At 37.2% G+C, this 15,587-nt stretch overlaps 1 protein-coding gene across 1 annotated transcript in view; it reads left to right on the top strand.

Annotated features, from left to right (window-relative positions):
* The window catches only part of Galntl6 (polypeptide N-acetylgalactosaminyltransferase-like 6), a 1,020,690-nt gene that overhangs the window by 941,518 nt on the left and 63,585 nt on the right, over positions 1 to 15,587 (top strand). Inside the window, exon 9 of the mRNA XM_005373544.2 lies at positions 3,157 to 3,264. Within this exon, the coding sequence (XP_005373601.1) occupies positions 3,157 to 3,264 (108 nt within the window). The remainder of the gene's footprint in view (positions 1 to 3,156; positions 3,265 to 15,587) is intronic.

Genomic DNA, 15,587 nt, shown 5'->3' with positions numbered 1-15,587 from the left:
GTGCTACTTGGTTTTTTCCTATGTCTCCTGCTCTAGAACAGTTGAACTTTTCCTGAAAGACCCTGGAACAGCATACTACACTGATCCTTTTTGTGTTTAATCTTTAATCTTAGATCTTTCCAGATATAGACACTGTCGAGTAGAATGTTCACTGCCCTTGTCAGCTTGACATCATCCTCATGCACTCCTGATGTGTCATTAATAAATTTCCTATCAATTCGCACTTAGCACTATGAGTAGCCCTGAACTGGCTTAAAGCAACCAAGCAGGGTTTTTGTAATTGCATTGCTTCCCCTTGCACCTCCACTGACCTTAGCCACTGATTTTTCAACCAGTCTCACCGAGATGTTATTCCTCTTGATGAAAGGAGTTGGAGGAAAGTGTTACATTTCTTTTCCTCTTTTTCAATATTATACTTTGAAACCAAGCTATGGATCTGAAGTAGGAGTTCTATAGAAACAACACTAAGAGAGAAAAGAGAGTTATTTTAGGAAATACTTATGGATTCTCATGGTTGTGGAGACTTGGAAGTACAAAATGTTCAGAGTAGGCTGGCAGTCTGGAGGCACAGGGAAGAGCACAGTTCAAGTTCAAAAGTAGGCAGAATTCCTTCTTCCGCAGTGGAAGTCAGTCTTGGTTTTGTCACCACCATACCCTCCCTGATGAGGACAACCACATTATGGAGGATAATGCACTTTGCTCAGTGTTCAGTGATTTTGAGACTATAAGGTGTCTCAAAGAACTAAAATTAGAAATTCCTTTTGATCCATCCTATCCCCCTACTAGGTGTCTTCCCCAGAGAGCTTCAGACATCACACTACAACAGTACATGCATACCAGTGTTTATAGCAGCACCATCTATAATAGCTAAATCCTGAAAGCAGCCTGTATAGCCATGAACAGATATTTGGATAATGAAATTGTTTTATGTATACATAATGGAATACTACTCAATTATAAAGAAAGACAAATTTAAGACTTCTGTAGGAAAATGAGTGCCCCTGGAAAATATAATTTGAGTGAAATAAACCAGACATGCAAGTTTAAATACTATATGATATCTCTCATTTGAGTAAGGCAAAGTACAAACAAAAAGATTAATAAAGGATGGATAGAAGGAGACAGGGATTGGATTTCTTGTAAACAGGAAGGGGTCCAACAGACGAAGGGCAAGGAATGAAGGGAAGAAAAGGGAAAATAAATAGAATAAAGATATGCCACATACAGGAACCTAATAACTTCAAGCAATGTAAACATTGTGTGCCACATATGAGCTAAGATTAATAAGATCAACAAGAATGAAAATGGAGAAAGAGGAATCAGAGAAGGAGCAAATGAAGGGGGAAGAAAGAGGAAGGGGATTTTTTTTTTTAAAGAAGCAAGCTGTATTATGTACCTGTACCCACCTCCCCAACATGGTTGTAAACTGCATACACTGCAAACATGTACAATCAATCAATCAGTATTTTAAAAAAGCGAGTCAATCTAATCCAAAAAGGCACCTTCACAGAAACATCCAGAGTAATGTTTTGGTCAAATATCCAGTCACCACACCTCAGTCAAGTTGACACATATAACTTACCATCACAGTATCTCCTTTTAAAATCCTCATTCTTGCTAAGAAAATAATAGCCTATATGAAGCCAAGATTTATATGTTAATAATTAGCCCTTTCATAGCACCATAGTCTGTTATACAGTTGTATGTCTGCCTGAGTGGACAATCATGGTAAAATATAACCAATTCTCTTTTGTTACTATATTTAAATATAGCATTTTTTTATTTTAAAGAGAAAAGAACAAAAACAAAATAAGAAAAACAAAGACAAAAACAAAACAACACAAAAACTATAAGAGTGATACAGAATTTCAAAACAAGATGATAGGAAATCAACAATAATTGTTGTATTATTTATTGTTAACTTCAAAGTAGTTGCTCAGATTACCAGATATAGGTGTGCCAGATTGCTCAAACAATTAAATATTAACTATTCCTTTCAACAAACCAATAGAAATTAGTAGACTAATTATCTTAGCTGCTTTGTGTATATGTACATATATTTTTCCCTTTCCTCCTTTCTTTTCACCTTTCCCTCATCCTAGTTGTTCTTTCCTATTGAGCTCCCTTCTTCACTGATGGTGGCAGTATAGGCTGGTACAACCACTTTGGAAATCAGTCTGGAGATTACTCAAAAAATTAGGATTGCATGTCTCATTTAACCCAGCTATTTCCCTCCTAGGAATTTTCCCAGAAGAATTAAAAACATCATACCACAGTGATATATGAGCAACCATGTTTATAGCAACACAATTTGTCATACCAAAATCTTGGAAACAACCCAAATGCCCATCAACTGAGGAATGGATAAAAAAGATGTGGTATTTTTATACAATAGAGTATTACTCAGCTATAAAGAAAGATAAACTCGAGGCTTTTGTAGGTAAATGGATGCAACTGGAGACCATACTCATAAGTGAAATAAATCAGACCCACATGTGTAAGAACTATATTGTTTCCTTAGGGTAAGAATCTGAAAGCATAAATAAAATCTGAGGTATAACATCTTAATACACACTTTGATTTGAAATGTCCTGAGTCTACATCACCTACTAATTTTATCTGTACCTAAGAAAAGATTGGAGGTGGAAAGAAATGAGAATGTAACTGTGATTTTCAAGGTTAGAGCTACTACAAATTTCAGAATCTATGCTTAAGTGCTGCAGAGCTGTGTTCATATTTCTTAATTCATTCACCTATTTTAGAAGTTTCACTTTTTATATTTCAAAAGTCTAATTGACAAAGTCCAGTGTCATATCTTCCAATGATTTCACAATATTATCAAAACAAGTATCCATACAAAGTGATGTACTAAGCATTAAATACCAGCTCAATTTTTATTTGTAATAAAACTCTACTAGAATAAAAAAAAAAATAGCCAATATATTGTTTAGGCAAGTGACAGTAAACTAATATTGTGATTCTACATGCTTATTAATCTAGGTTTTAAAATGTGAAATGTTTTCTTGATTAGCAACTTAAACCACAAATTATTCAGAGACTTTGAAAGATTTTAAGATGTTTCATGAATCCTGCTAATAATTCCTTTATTGTGTGTGAAACTCACTATTCTCTTTTATTATGTTTTCTCCTCTTCAGGTTTGGATGTGTGGAGGAGAAATGTTTGATGTCCCGTGTTCTAGAGTTGGTCACATTTATAGGAAGTACGTCCCTTATAAAGTTCCATCTGGGACCAGCCTGGCGAGAGTGAGTAAATTTCCATCAGCCTCAGTGAAGTTCCACTGGGCCTCAGTCCTGGCTGGGCTGGTGGTGGCTTTCTGTCAGCAGAGTAACCGGCCTCACAAACACTAGCATCAAAGACGCAATCCGACAGAAACTTTGATGGATACCGAGTTTTAATCCCACTGCTCAAGAAACTTTACTGTTTACACTAATTCTTGTTATTTATGTTTTTGAACCAGTGTCACATATATTATATTTAGCCTTTACCTTATCTTCTGAGGTTGATATCATCTTTATTTTATAGATGAGAAAGTGGATGCTTAGTGAGCAGTTTCACTCCTGCCCACATAAATACCAAAGAGCAGAGTAGGAGTGTAAGCCCAAGTTGACAGAATGGACCGCCAGTTCTTTTGCCCCAGCATGGAAGGTAACAGGACTCATAATTAGTCAGATGGAGAATGAAAAGACTAGGAGGTAGGGGAGGTGGGGACCCCAACTCCATCTGCTTCTGATTGGTAATTAGAACCAGCTCTGTCTAAAATGACTCCATCCTCAAAATTCCAAATTGACAGTCTTGAGTTTTTAAATCAGATATTGTTCTAAATAAAACTTTCTTATAGACAAAATGCAAGGATGATTTTTTTATTCTGACTTTTAGAACATTTCCATGCAATTCTCGGTGGATATAGTCACAGTACCTTCACCAAACAATCCTGACAATTTCCCTGTTTCCCCTGTTACTCTGTTAATGGCAAGGTCGTTTCTCTTTACCATAATACATATCTGCCACTGGGCAGATGCCCATCCCCAGGGGCATTTTATCACACCCCTTTGCCTGTGAATCTAACCCTGAATTCTTCAGTTCTGTTCATCTGTTAGTAAGGCTGCAATATATCGCACTTGGGTCTTTCATGTAAAGCTCAATCAGCTCAAGAAAAATAATAATAAACTAGTGACAGGATTCATTAGAATACCAATCCCATGATAGCAAAGCTTTTTGTCTGTGATACTGGTTGCTGTATTTCAAGTACCTAGAACAGTGTTTGGTGAGCACATGAATATTTGTGGAAGGGATTAATTAACCAGAAAAACTAAGAAAAAGATCTATGTGAGTTCAAGCTATTAGTAAAATATAAAAATTTTAGTGAAATATAATACAATTTTTATTCACAGTGATGCTTTTATGGAAGGAGGGCTGTTCTTTCATATTCCCTCACTGATGTCAACAGTGTCCATTGCTTCCTTAGTAACTTCCATAATCTTTTTTTATAGCAGTAAGAATTTATAGAATGAAGCTACATTACATACTTCTTGAAGTCACATTACCCTCTCTTCCCTCAAAATAATTAAAATGTTTTGCTAAATAGCTATAAAAAAATATGGTATTTGAAGAAAGGAAACCAATCACAAAATTGTAAGTGATTAAAGAACTGCATTTGCGATAAGGAAATAAGGTTTAATTTATTCCTAAAACATATATAAATCAGAAAATGAAAAGAATTCATGAAGTTAAAGATGGGACAGTTTTTGAGCACAAATCACCCATGTAGAGGTCTGTTATGGTTGATACATTGTGTCAACTTGGGGAGTCTAGAGGTTTGGCTAAGTGACTCAGCAGGAAGCCAGGGTGCTTACTTTGTATACATCCTGAGCCTGTGGAAGAGGAGTACATGGAGATTATGTGAGAGCTACATGCCCCTTAGGTGGGGGTAGTCTGTTTACAATGTAAGGTAGGGAAAGAAGCTGCTTGCCGCCATTCCTCCCTTTTTGCTCTGGCTGCATTGCTGTTCGGCTTCCATTTCCCCCTTTGCTCTTGTTGCTTTGCTACCTTCTGCCTCGGAGCCAGCCAAGTATGGGCTGAAACCTCCACAAACTGTAAGCTAAATAAACCTTTCCTTCCTTCATTTTGGGCACTGGGTATTTTGTCTCAGCAACGAGAGAAAAGTAACCAAGACAAGGTCACAAACCACAACAGTTTAAAATATCTTAGCAATAAGGATATTCTGTCACTCTCCACTTCATTCACTCACATGCTTCCCAACTTGTGCCCAAAATGAACCTTTTGAGGATGGATGGAGCATACGTTTGGTTTTCAGTCAAAAGGACAGTGTAAAAGATGGGTGAGGAAAGTTGTACTGATCCAAAAGGGTTTGTTTTCAAAAAAGTAAAACTATTTATATATTTTTGAGAGAGAAATGAAGTACTTTTTCAAGGACTGTCAAATATAGAAAACTAGGGCTGGCACATAAAACTTCCCAGGGAAAAAAATGGCTGTTCATTCAAATGAAAAAAGTCCATAGTTCTGAATTTTAATCTTTTCCACTTAAATTTTACTTGAGGACTCATTTTAATTTTCTCCTAAACTGCTAGAGCAATCAGAAAGTTATAAATATTGAAGCTCATCTGTCACTCTAAGGAACATTTTACGATTTTTAAATTTAGAAAAGTATATTAAAATGAAAAACAATTCTGGTATTTTGTGGGAGAACCTCAAGTACCTTGCTACACCCTACATTATTACTAAATCATCAAAAATGATGACAGACTGTAAAGATGCTCGAAATGCCTGGCCACATGTACTCATCACAAATTATAATCTTCCTAGCCTCATTAGGAAATGGAAACGAAGTTGGAGATGGGACCCAGACACTTGTTTTCAGATTTTACAAAACTCTCAATTCTTCAAAAACATGCTCTTTTCATTTATGTGCCTATGTAAATTGATAGTTCCAACTGATTTCTAAAATATACAAGTACACACATATACACAAATGTGTGAACAACCCACGGTCCTCTACACAGTACACCGGTATGAACTATAGAAACAAATTCAACTAATGTTATCAGTACCTTCTATTTACCTAGCATTACAATCTAATTGGAGGAGACAGTCATCCATCTGTGAAACCATTAGAGGATAATTCAGGACAAAGAACTGTTCAAATATAATAAAAGGACACAGACAGGTAGAGAAAGAAGGAGGAGGTGATAACATAGCTGTGACCTTCAATCATCTCAAATTAAAGCACTTCAAAGAAGACCTTCAAGAGTACCTCAATTACATTAATCATTTCCATAGAACACTGGTTGCCAAATTCAGGCAGTGACCAGAGCAGACTTCCAAGTTTTCACCTAACCTCAGTGAACTCAGAAAAATAAGTATCACAAAGCCAAAGCTCTTCAATTTAATAATGTCTTTTTGATGCAGCAATATGGGCTCTTTCTTTCTTTTTTGTGACAAGATTCAAGATAGTAATGTGTTGTTAATGTTTTTATTTGACAAAAATAGCATTCCTATGACATTTTCCACAAAACATAAAATTCTGGGACACCGTAACTTACAATTCAGTTTCATTTAAGAATCAGAGTATTTGTCATTAATAAGCCCAAATATTTTCCTGAACTGTTTGAGGATCTAATATCGGTTAGCAGGACACTGTTGTGGTATCGTTTCAGTGAGAATATACAGAAAGCCCTTAAGTGAAAGGAGACTCTTCTATAGAGTTGTAGGAAGCTGGAAAGACCAGGGCCATGTTGAGAATCCTCCCTTCTTTGGGACAGCACTGAGCATCCTTCATCACAGAAGGAAGACCAACTTCTCAGTGAAGGTTCAGAGCCAACAATGATTCCATAGCAAAGAGTCACAAGGAAAACCCTTCATTCTGACAGCCACTGTCACAGGGCCAATAATTACTGGCATCTCGTGGAAGATAAGGAAATTCCGGCTCCAGTGACAGTTCCAGTGTGTTTGGGGCCTTCAAAGCCACTCTCCTGAGACAGGTGGCTGTCATAGAGGAACAAGTCAAAGATACAGAGCAGTCACCCCTGGCCAAACTTGCCAACTGGTTGTAGCACAATTACAGTACTCACGGGAGCAGCTTGTCCCATGGCTGTTTCCCCCAGGAGGAGGCCCTGCCTGTGAACTGTGAATGGGGCAATCCTAGAAGCACACAGAAATGTCCTCCTTAGAGCTAACAGGAGACAAGGAAGAACCAGCCCTTATCCTGAATCTGTAAAAGACACTGGAGAATATAAATCAGGGGACTGTATACTTTTACATTTTTACCTCTGACATAGCACCTAGGACTAGTTTCTCATTCTAAAAGTTCATCTTGATTTGGATGATGACCATGGAAGGACATGGAGAATTTGGATCCTTCTAACTTTCAGAATAAAAGCTAAAATCAAAAAAATGACATTCAAGTTGTGGATGATGACCCACAGTTCTTGAAAAATGTTAACTCACAGTAAAATGGGTTGAGGTTAAAAGGTGAATATGTAGAGCTGAGATTAGGAGACATGGTCTGTCTGTCTTCTGTCTGTCTGTCTGTCTGAATTTCATATTCTCAATATTTTTACCTTAAAGAAGGATTAGGACAAAGAGAAGCAGCTGGGGCCTTAGTGACAGGGGCACCAACATGAGCAGAGGACCAAGCAGGAAGGAGCATGCAGAGTTAATAAAGAATTGTGTTTGGTACCTGTGGGGTTGAACCATGAAAGCACACTACAGGCGGACCCTGGAGGACTCTCTATGCAGCCCACAAGGTAGTCTTTTTTCTTACAAATTCTAGGAAGGAACTGATGGTTCTTAAATAGGAAGTATCAGGTTAAAAGTAAGAGGTAAAATGGAAAGGCCAAAAAACAAGTAAATATTAAAAGAGTGAACATTTTGAATGGAAGAACTATTAACAAAAAAAAAAAAGGAAGGAGAGTTGGATATGACTGTAAAGTTTTCATTTTGATGTCTGAGAGTACAGTAATAGGGAGCTGAGGCAGAGGAGAAGAAAAGAAGCTGAGGTTAGTCTTAGACAAGGTGAATTCTAAGTAACAGATGGCACCTGGGCCTGGGCAGCCTCAGATCTGAGGGGACAGGCACAGACTTTCCACCTAGAATTCGGAGAAGCCACAGAACTTTTGCCAGATTTCCATAAGCTTAAATTTTCATTTCTGAAAAGAGAAAATGCCTCTTGTGTCCCACACTATACTAGGCACTGCGAATTGAAGCGATAAACAAGCCAAACACAAACCTTAACTAATGGTCCTAACTACAACAGGTAGAGTTTGCATAGTCCCACAGTCTATGTGTATAAAGAAATTGGAATCTTATATAATTTACTTCTACATTAACTGCTGTTGTATAGATTATCACTGGAACTATGATTAACAGAAAAGGCAGTATATGTCCTATGTATCATGTAGGATTATACATATAGTTTCATGTTATATACAGCATATAGAGTTCATATACGTCTTAATGACCCTATAGGCTGCACTAATCTACCAAGAGTTATAACTATTTTTGGCTTTATGTATTTATTTAGGGGTCCTTAACTGAATAGAATAAGCATTGAAGATTGCCTCTAGTTATTATGTCTCCAGGGCATGAAGGCTAAATTTGGGATCTGGGAAGGAGTGATTGTTTTGCCTCTGTCATCGATGAAATGATTTTTTAAATGTACTTTCCAAAATACCTTTCTTCCAGGGCTATGTCTCTGATGACATCCAGGTCTCCACAGATCATCTTAGACTCTTGAAATTTATGGGGGTGGAGAAAGTTACAAAAAGAGGAGAAGAGAATGGAGGAGTGTTTAATGTAGAAGCCAGACCAGCTTAAGTCAATTAATAAGCACCCTTTCTTTCCTGACCAATTTATCAGTGATCCCTGTCTGAAATACCTGAAACAGAAAAGCACAATATTTAACATAATCAGCTTTCTCTTGTTTATGTCAGAAAAAAATACATCAGTTAAGGAAAAGCATTAACAAGACCAAAATGACTAGTTTGATATACAAGAATGAAATCAGTAGCAAGGCTATACAGTAGAGTGATGAATAGGAGATCTTCACTCCCACAAATTGACCTTTCTCCCTGATGACTGGGAATCAGTTTACTCCCATAAAAATGCCTGCAAGGAAGAGCTACAGCATGGCAGCCTTTGACATCAACAAGCAGCCGATACCTCTTTCGACTGCTCCTGAAACTCTAGGAGTTGGGTGCTTTATATGAAACTATCATTGAGTTCAGGGACATGCTGACCTATTGTTGGGCTTCCTCAGAAAGCAGGAAATGATAAAGTCTTCCCAAAAGACTCAGCCCAGGGCTAGGGCTTCTGAGCAGAAGCAATTCTTCTGAAGACAATAACTTCCCTAATTCTTCCTTACAATATAGCACAAAGGGCAATGAGAGTGTCCAGTACTTGTGGCGAGAACTACACATGATTCACATGCTGCAGCTACATGTTTACCTCCCTTCCCTCTGGGCCACAATAGAAAAACTCTCTATTAAGATAATATAACACCTCCTACTTAGCTGGAGCTTTTGATTTAAGGAATTCCACCACGTTTCATAAATAACATTTCATTACTCTCTATTTTTCTCCTTAAAAATAACTCATGTTTATTATGTGACATGATGATTCAGTAAATCGTTAAGAGATGATGAACCCACTGCATGCTCTAAAGGTAAATGTCATCACTAGCTTCCAAAAAAGGTTCAAGCTAAAAAAAATTTGTCAATGCATATTTATCAAGTGTCTACTTGATATTCTGCCAGGCAGAAATATATCCAGTGTGCTACATATCCTAAACCAGTAACACTGACTTTTTCCAGTGAGATCAAGCCATTCCTTTGTGAAATAATCGCACTTCATCTTAGGAAGTATCCTACACTTCAGATAAGTTTCCAGTAGGTACCATTGGTATTGTGCTCAGACTCACACTTGAGTTTTCTCTTCTTTTCAAACACTTGCCATTTTACACTTGTAATGCATGTGAAGAAAATAAGGCAAAGTGAAATGATTCTGTCTACCAAAGATCTACACAGAGGAAATGGGAAAACAAAACACACAAATTTATTTTGCACTGCTTGAACTTCACCTGCTAACCAAGTAGTGTCAGATTTTTTTAAACTATCCACATTCCCTTTATTTGCTTAATGCACAACAATAAAATAAAATATAGTCTATTAAATTTCTTAAACAATATGGAGGTGAGGCATAAAGGTTTCATACCATACACAGACACGAAAGAAGAAAGTAAAATAGTAACATGGCAAATCGCTGACAGGTGCAGTCAGCCACTGTTTCACATATCTTGAAAAAACTACACAAAGTAAAGATATGATTTTAGAACTTAGCAGCTTCCTGCAAAACCTCTCAAGACTATTCTTCAGTTTGGTTTCTTTCTAATTCTTTGTTCTACATGTTTTTTCCTCAAAACTTCCAACAGATGCTATGTTCTTCCCAACATTAAAGCATTTCACTCAATTTATTTTAAATATCCCTTTAATGCTTTCCCAGGTTGTGATTCCATTCTCTAATTCTTTCCACTGTGCAAAGTGGGACATATAACTGAGCCCAACAGTCTCCAGCCTTGGGGGCAGCACTCAGTATCCTGAGCTATCACATTTATGCTGGGTTTTGTTTATACCTACTATAATATTTTATACAGCACATATAATGTTTACATGAGCCCTATGTGGGGAGCAGCTGAGCCAGAGATCAACCGCACTTTTGGGGCTAGAGCAAGGCCAGCCCCAAGAACACAGAGCACCAGAAGCAAGCCATGTAAAAAGTGGTTGGGACTAGAGCAAAGCCAGTCCAGCAGGTGTCTGGCCTTGGTTTTCCTCCCTGTTGATTACAGCACAGATAACTAAAAATGTTTCATTTTCAGTGTTCTTAACAAAACACTGAGACTTTACACTTTGACCTCATTGCACACTTCCCCCCTTTTTACTGTGTGTAAATAAAGATGAAGACTGTGTTGGGTTGTCAGGTACCACCTGGTCCCAGCTTTTTTCTATGTGTCTAATTTTTTCTTAATCTCTCATTGCCCCCTCTCAGGACCTTGCTGGCTGTTCAGGTCACAGCAGCCCTAGATATTTCCATGATAATTAGCTTTCATAATTAATCATTACTTTATCATTCTTACTAAAATTAAAAGGGAATTTATTTTCTATTTAATTTCATCTATTTTGCTTTCTGTTTTTCCTACCCAGACTATTTTAATACTTTATGTTGTTATCTAGCACTTATGTAGCTTTTTTTCAAAGCACTTGAGAAATAAACTACATGGTGAGCTGTATTTTGGGGCCGGGGTGAATTATAATTGTATTTTTGTCATTATCCCCACTAGAACCAAACATTTTTTGGCATTCCCAGCTCCACTGGAGTCTCAGGAGCAATGAAACTTCAGACAAAATAGGTTCCTGCTGCTACAAAGTTAAACTGCTGAAATTTAAGCAGATTAAAATATTTTAGCATGCCATAATCTCAATAACCAAAACCACAACTCTTGCAAGGAGGAGCAGAGCTGGCTGCTTTGGCTGTAACCCTGCCTTCTAGGATCCCATTGGCATGACAAACCCACAGAAGCACTTGGATAGGAGAAATCCATTTTGTGGAATATAGCTTCTTTCCATGAGCTATGTGAATACCCAATGACCATGAGCTTGAAGCCACTGCTATTTTATTTCCATTCTAATCGCCTTGTTTCTAATACTTCATTAGTTCATAGCAAGAATTCCATTTCCAACTGCAATTCTAGCCCACATATATCTCCTTTTGAGTGCTAGGTGATATACAGAAAGTTGTTCCCCTTGCTGATTTATAAACTGAGAAATGGTCAAAAGTGAAAAGGTAGCTGTGCGGTGTCTGGAAGCTCTTGGAATTTTAATTGTGAAAATTTCACAGTTTGCCTAAACTTTGAATAGGTATAATTTGATATAAGACCACTTCAGTGAGAAATTGGAAGCATGGCACATTTTTCCTGCTGTTTTTGAAAGCATAAGAATGATGCAGGGTGTATTAATGACCATTGGAATAAATGTTATAGCGCCATTCCAGGTAGTGAGTTTCTCTGAATTCTTGCTGTGGATGTTCTTATGATTCTTGATAATCTCTTTGGCTATTAGTTAGAAATACTGTTGTGATTTACAAAAACAAATACCAAATGAATGGATAACAATCATTTAGAAATAGGCTCATTCTTCTTTTTATACTACTACCGGCTTGACTGTCAAAAATAAACACCCTTTGGATTGTCCCAGTGTGTCTCTGGACCACCCCAAAAGGCTCCTCCTCAGTTGCTCATGTACCTAACTGTCAGATGCAGTACCTTCCCATCTGTTTTTTTGGCTCCAGCTCTTTATCTCCTGCCTTTGACATCACTGGAGAAGACACATCATCATCACCATGCACAGTGAGAGCCTTGACTTCTAGTTTGTGGCACTGTCTCTGTTCTTCCTTGCCAGACCATCTTTGGGTCCTAGATGGATTCCATCAGCATGGCCATCTTCCAGCTGTGAATCATGTGCTTTCTCACACTCAGAGGACTACTGTTTCTATGATCTCACTCCAACAATTCCAACAGCTTCTGGTTATCTCCACTTTTCTAGAGCTTCAAAGTCAAACATAATTCCATCATATTTGGGTCCTTGATCCTAGTCCAAAACCATTAAGTAAAGCGTATTTTTATTTTTGTCCTATCATCCTATTTTTTGCTTCCAAAGCCAAGAGAGCTTCCACTATGTTCTTGTAGAAAGCTTGCCTGGAGAGAAGCCAGTGAAATCATGAGGATACTCCAGCGGTCCTGTAGAAAGTCCCGTACAGGCAAGAGCTGAGTCCTGCTACTTAGCAAGCACCAGTGTGACAGATGTGTGAAGAAGATGCCTTAGAACTTCCAGTCCCATTCAAAGCTCAGGATGATTACTTTCTCTGGTAAAATCTAGCTGAAACTATTTAAAAATGTAAACCAAATTGTCCAACCAAACCACTTCTGACCCACAGAAACCGTGAAAATAAAAAGCTTGCATTATTGTTTTAAGCATCATTTGCTATGTATTGGTAGATAGCTAATTCAGCTATTTCTGCTTACCAGTCTTTCATCAGCAAAATTCTGTATAATTTTATCATAGGTGGCATGATTACCTCGCATGACATACTTGAAGCTTAAAAATTAAGCTAGTTTGTACATCAAAGGACAGTATCAACAGAATAAAAAGGAGTTTAAAAGAACAAGGAATAAGAGAAAAATTTGCAAATTATATACCTGATTAGCAGTTAATATCCAGAATATAAATATTGAAAAACTACTACAACTCAACAACAATAATAACAACAACCTGATAGTTACATGTAAAACTCCATTTCTGGAAGAGGATAGAGAGCCCAGAGATGGATTTGTACAGAGGTTTAATTTGTTTTCAGCAAAGTATAAAGGTATATGGGAAGAGAGATAGTCTTTTGACAAATAATACTAAGAAAATGCTGTACCTAAAAAAATAAATAAATTTGAATACATATCTTACATGATATACAAAAATTAACTCAAAATGGATCAGAGATATATGTAAAGGATAAAACTATAATGCTTTTTAGAAAACAAACAAGAACTTTCTGCAAAATTAGCCAAAACTTCCTTAAACGTGATATATCGGTACTCTCTTCTATGGAAAAAACTGATGAATTGAACTTCTTTGGAAAGAAGATTTCTACACTTCAGTGGCATTGACAGTTAAGAAAATAAAAGTACAAGACAAAGACTGGAAGCAAATTGTATTCAGAATATATGAAGAATTTTCAAAATTCAATATTTAAAAATAAAAAACAAGTGCTAGAGGTGTGGTAGCTCAGTGGCAGAGTGCATGCTTACCATATCTGAGGCTCAACTATTGAAGTAAAGAAGCACATGCGAAGAGGATGAACATCACTGGGTCTTTAGGGAAATGTAAATTAAAACCACAGTGAGATGCTACTACAGGATTTTAGAGTAGTTAAAATTAAAGACTGACCATAACATGGATTCGGGAAGGCGGAGAGTAACCAGAATGGTCGTACTCTGCTGATGAAAACGTGAAACAGGCAATCGCTCTGGAAAACAATTTAGCAGATTCTCTAAAAGTTAGACATACCTAGTAGTAATCCAACCACTCTACTTCAAGATATTTACCAAGAGAAATGAAAGCAAATATCCACACAAAAACTTGTATAAAATTGTTCATAACAGCTTTATAGGCAATAGCCCAAGACTAGAAATAACCCACAAAATGAGAAAATGGATAAACAAATTATAGCATATTTACATGGAATACAAAAGAAAAGAAGACATGAAACCACCCGTGTGCATGAAATAAACTAGACAGAGTGTGTGCTCTATGATTCTATTTATATAAAATCCTAGAAAATACAAATTAACTTACAATGCCAAAAACCTTATCACTGGTTGCCCGGAGATACAAAGCTGCCACAGAACGGAAATGAGAAGAGGGATGTCAAAGAGGCAGGAGGAAACGTTTGGAGGATGGATATTTCCATTATCGTGATTGTGGTGATTTCACAAGTTCACAGGCACTTCAAAGTGGCCAAATTATATATTTTATACGGGAGCAATTTTTCTGTATATCAGTTATTCTTCAATAAAGCTGTTTTTGCTTAGCACAGTGATACACTCTTCTAATCCCAGCACTCTAGGAGGCTGATGCAGGAGAATCATAAGTTCCATCCCACCCTAAGCAATTTAGCAACTTAATGAGGCCCTGTCCTAAAACAAAAAAATAAAATAAAATAAAATAAAATAAAAGCAACTGGGAATGCAGCTCAGTGTGAAAACTTTGGGTTCTATCCCCATTATGCAAGAATAAATAGATAACGTTATTTTTATAGTTATGCTTACAAGCATTTTTTAATAAGATGCATTATTAAATCACTCAGGGAATTGGTTTGTTTGCTTTCTGTCCTATATCTAAAAATTATATTAAATGTTTTCATAAACGCTACCATAAATATCCAAAATATTTAAGCACAGGCATAATAGAGATATAAAATCAAAGAAAAAAATAAATGTGTTCAGAACCACCTACAAACAGTCCTCCAGCCTTGGGGAAGAAGGAAGGGGAAGCTGCCTGTCAGAGACGCCGTCTTCGCAGAACTGGACTAGCCTCTTCCCTCCGCGTGAAGGTTCCCCGCTGACTTCAAAGAAGCCTTCAGATCAGAGAGAAGCAGAGCTTGGCTGGATAATTGTGGTGCGGTTGGGGCTCCCTCAAAGAGATTCTCTTCTGAGCCGTACAGTGATGATGACATTATCACATTATCAGTGATAAGAGGGCTGTGGGGGAGGAAGACTGAGCCACTAAGTCCCTCTTAAACATCAAAGAGGAGACCAAAAAATGCATTCAAATCCAAGCAGAATTTTTTAAGTCGTGGCTTAGTGATGTAATTCCTTGCTATAGGAGTGACTGTGACAAATAAGAAATTGTTTCTACGTGAGACTGGCTTTGCTACACCATTTTTAGGGGGAAGCACAGCACCCCCAAAAAATATATATATATATAAATATGAAGAAAGAGAAATC

Source organism: Chinchilla lanigera, unplaced genomic scaffold (genome assembly GCF_000276665.1).
Source record: "Chinchilla lanigera isolate Chin_1 unplaced genomic scaffold, ChiLan1.0 scaffold00002, whole genome shotgun sequence".
Classification (NCBI taxonomy): domain Eukaryota; kingdom Metazoa; phylum Chordata; class Mammalia; order Rodentia; family Chinchillidae; genus Chinchilla; species Chinchilla lanigera.
The sequence above is the reverse complement of the archived record's forward strand: the minus strand, read 5'-3'. Positions and strand labels throughout refer to the sequence as shown.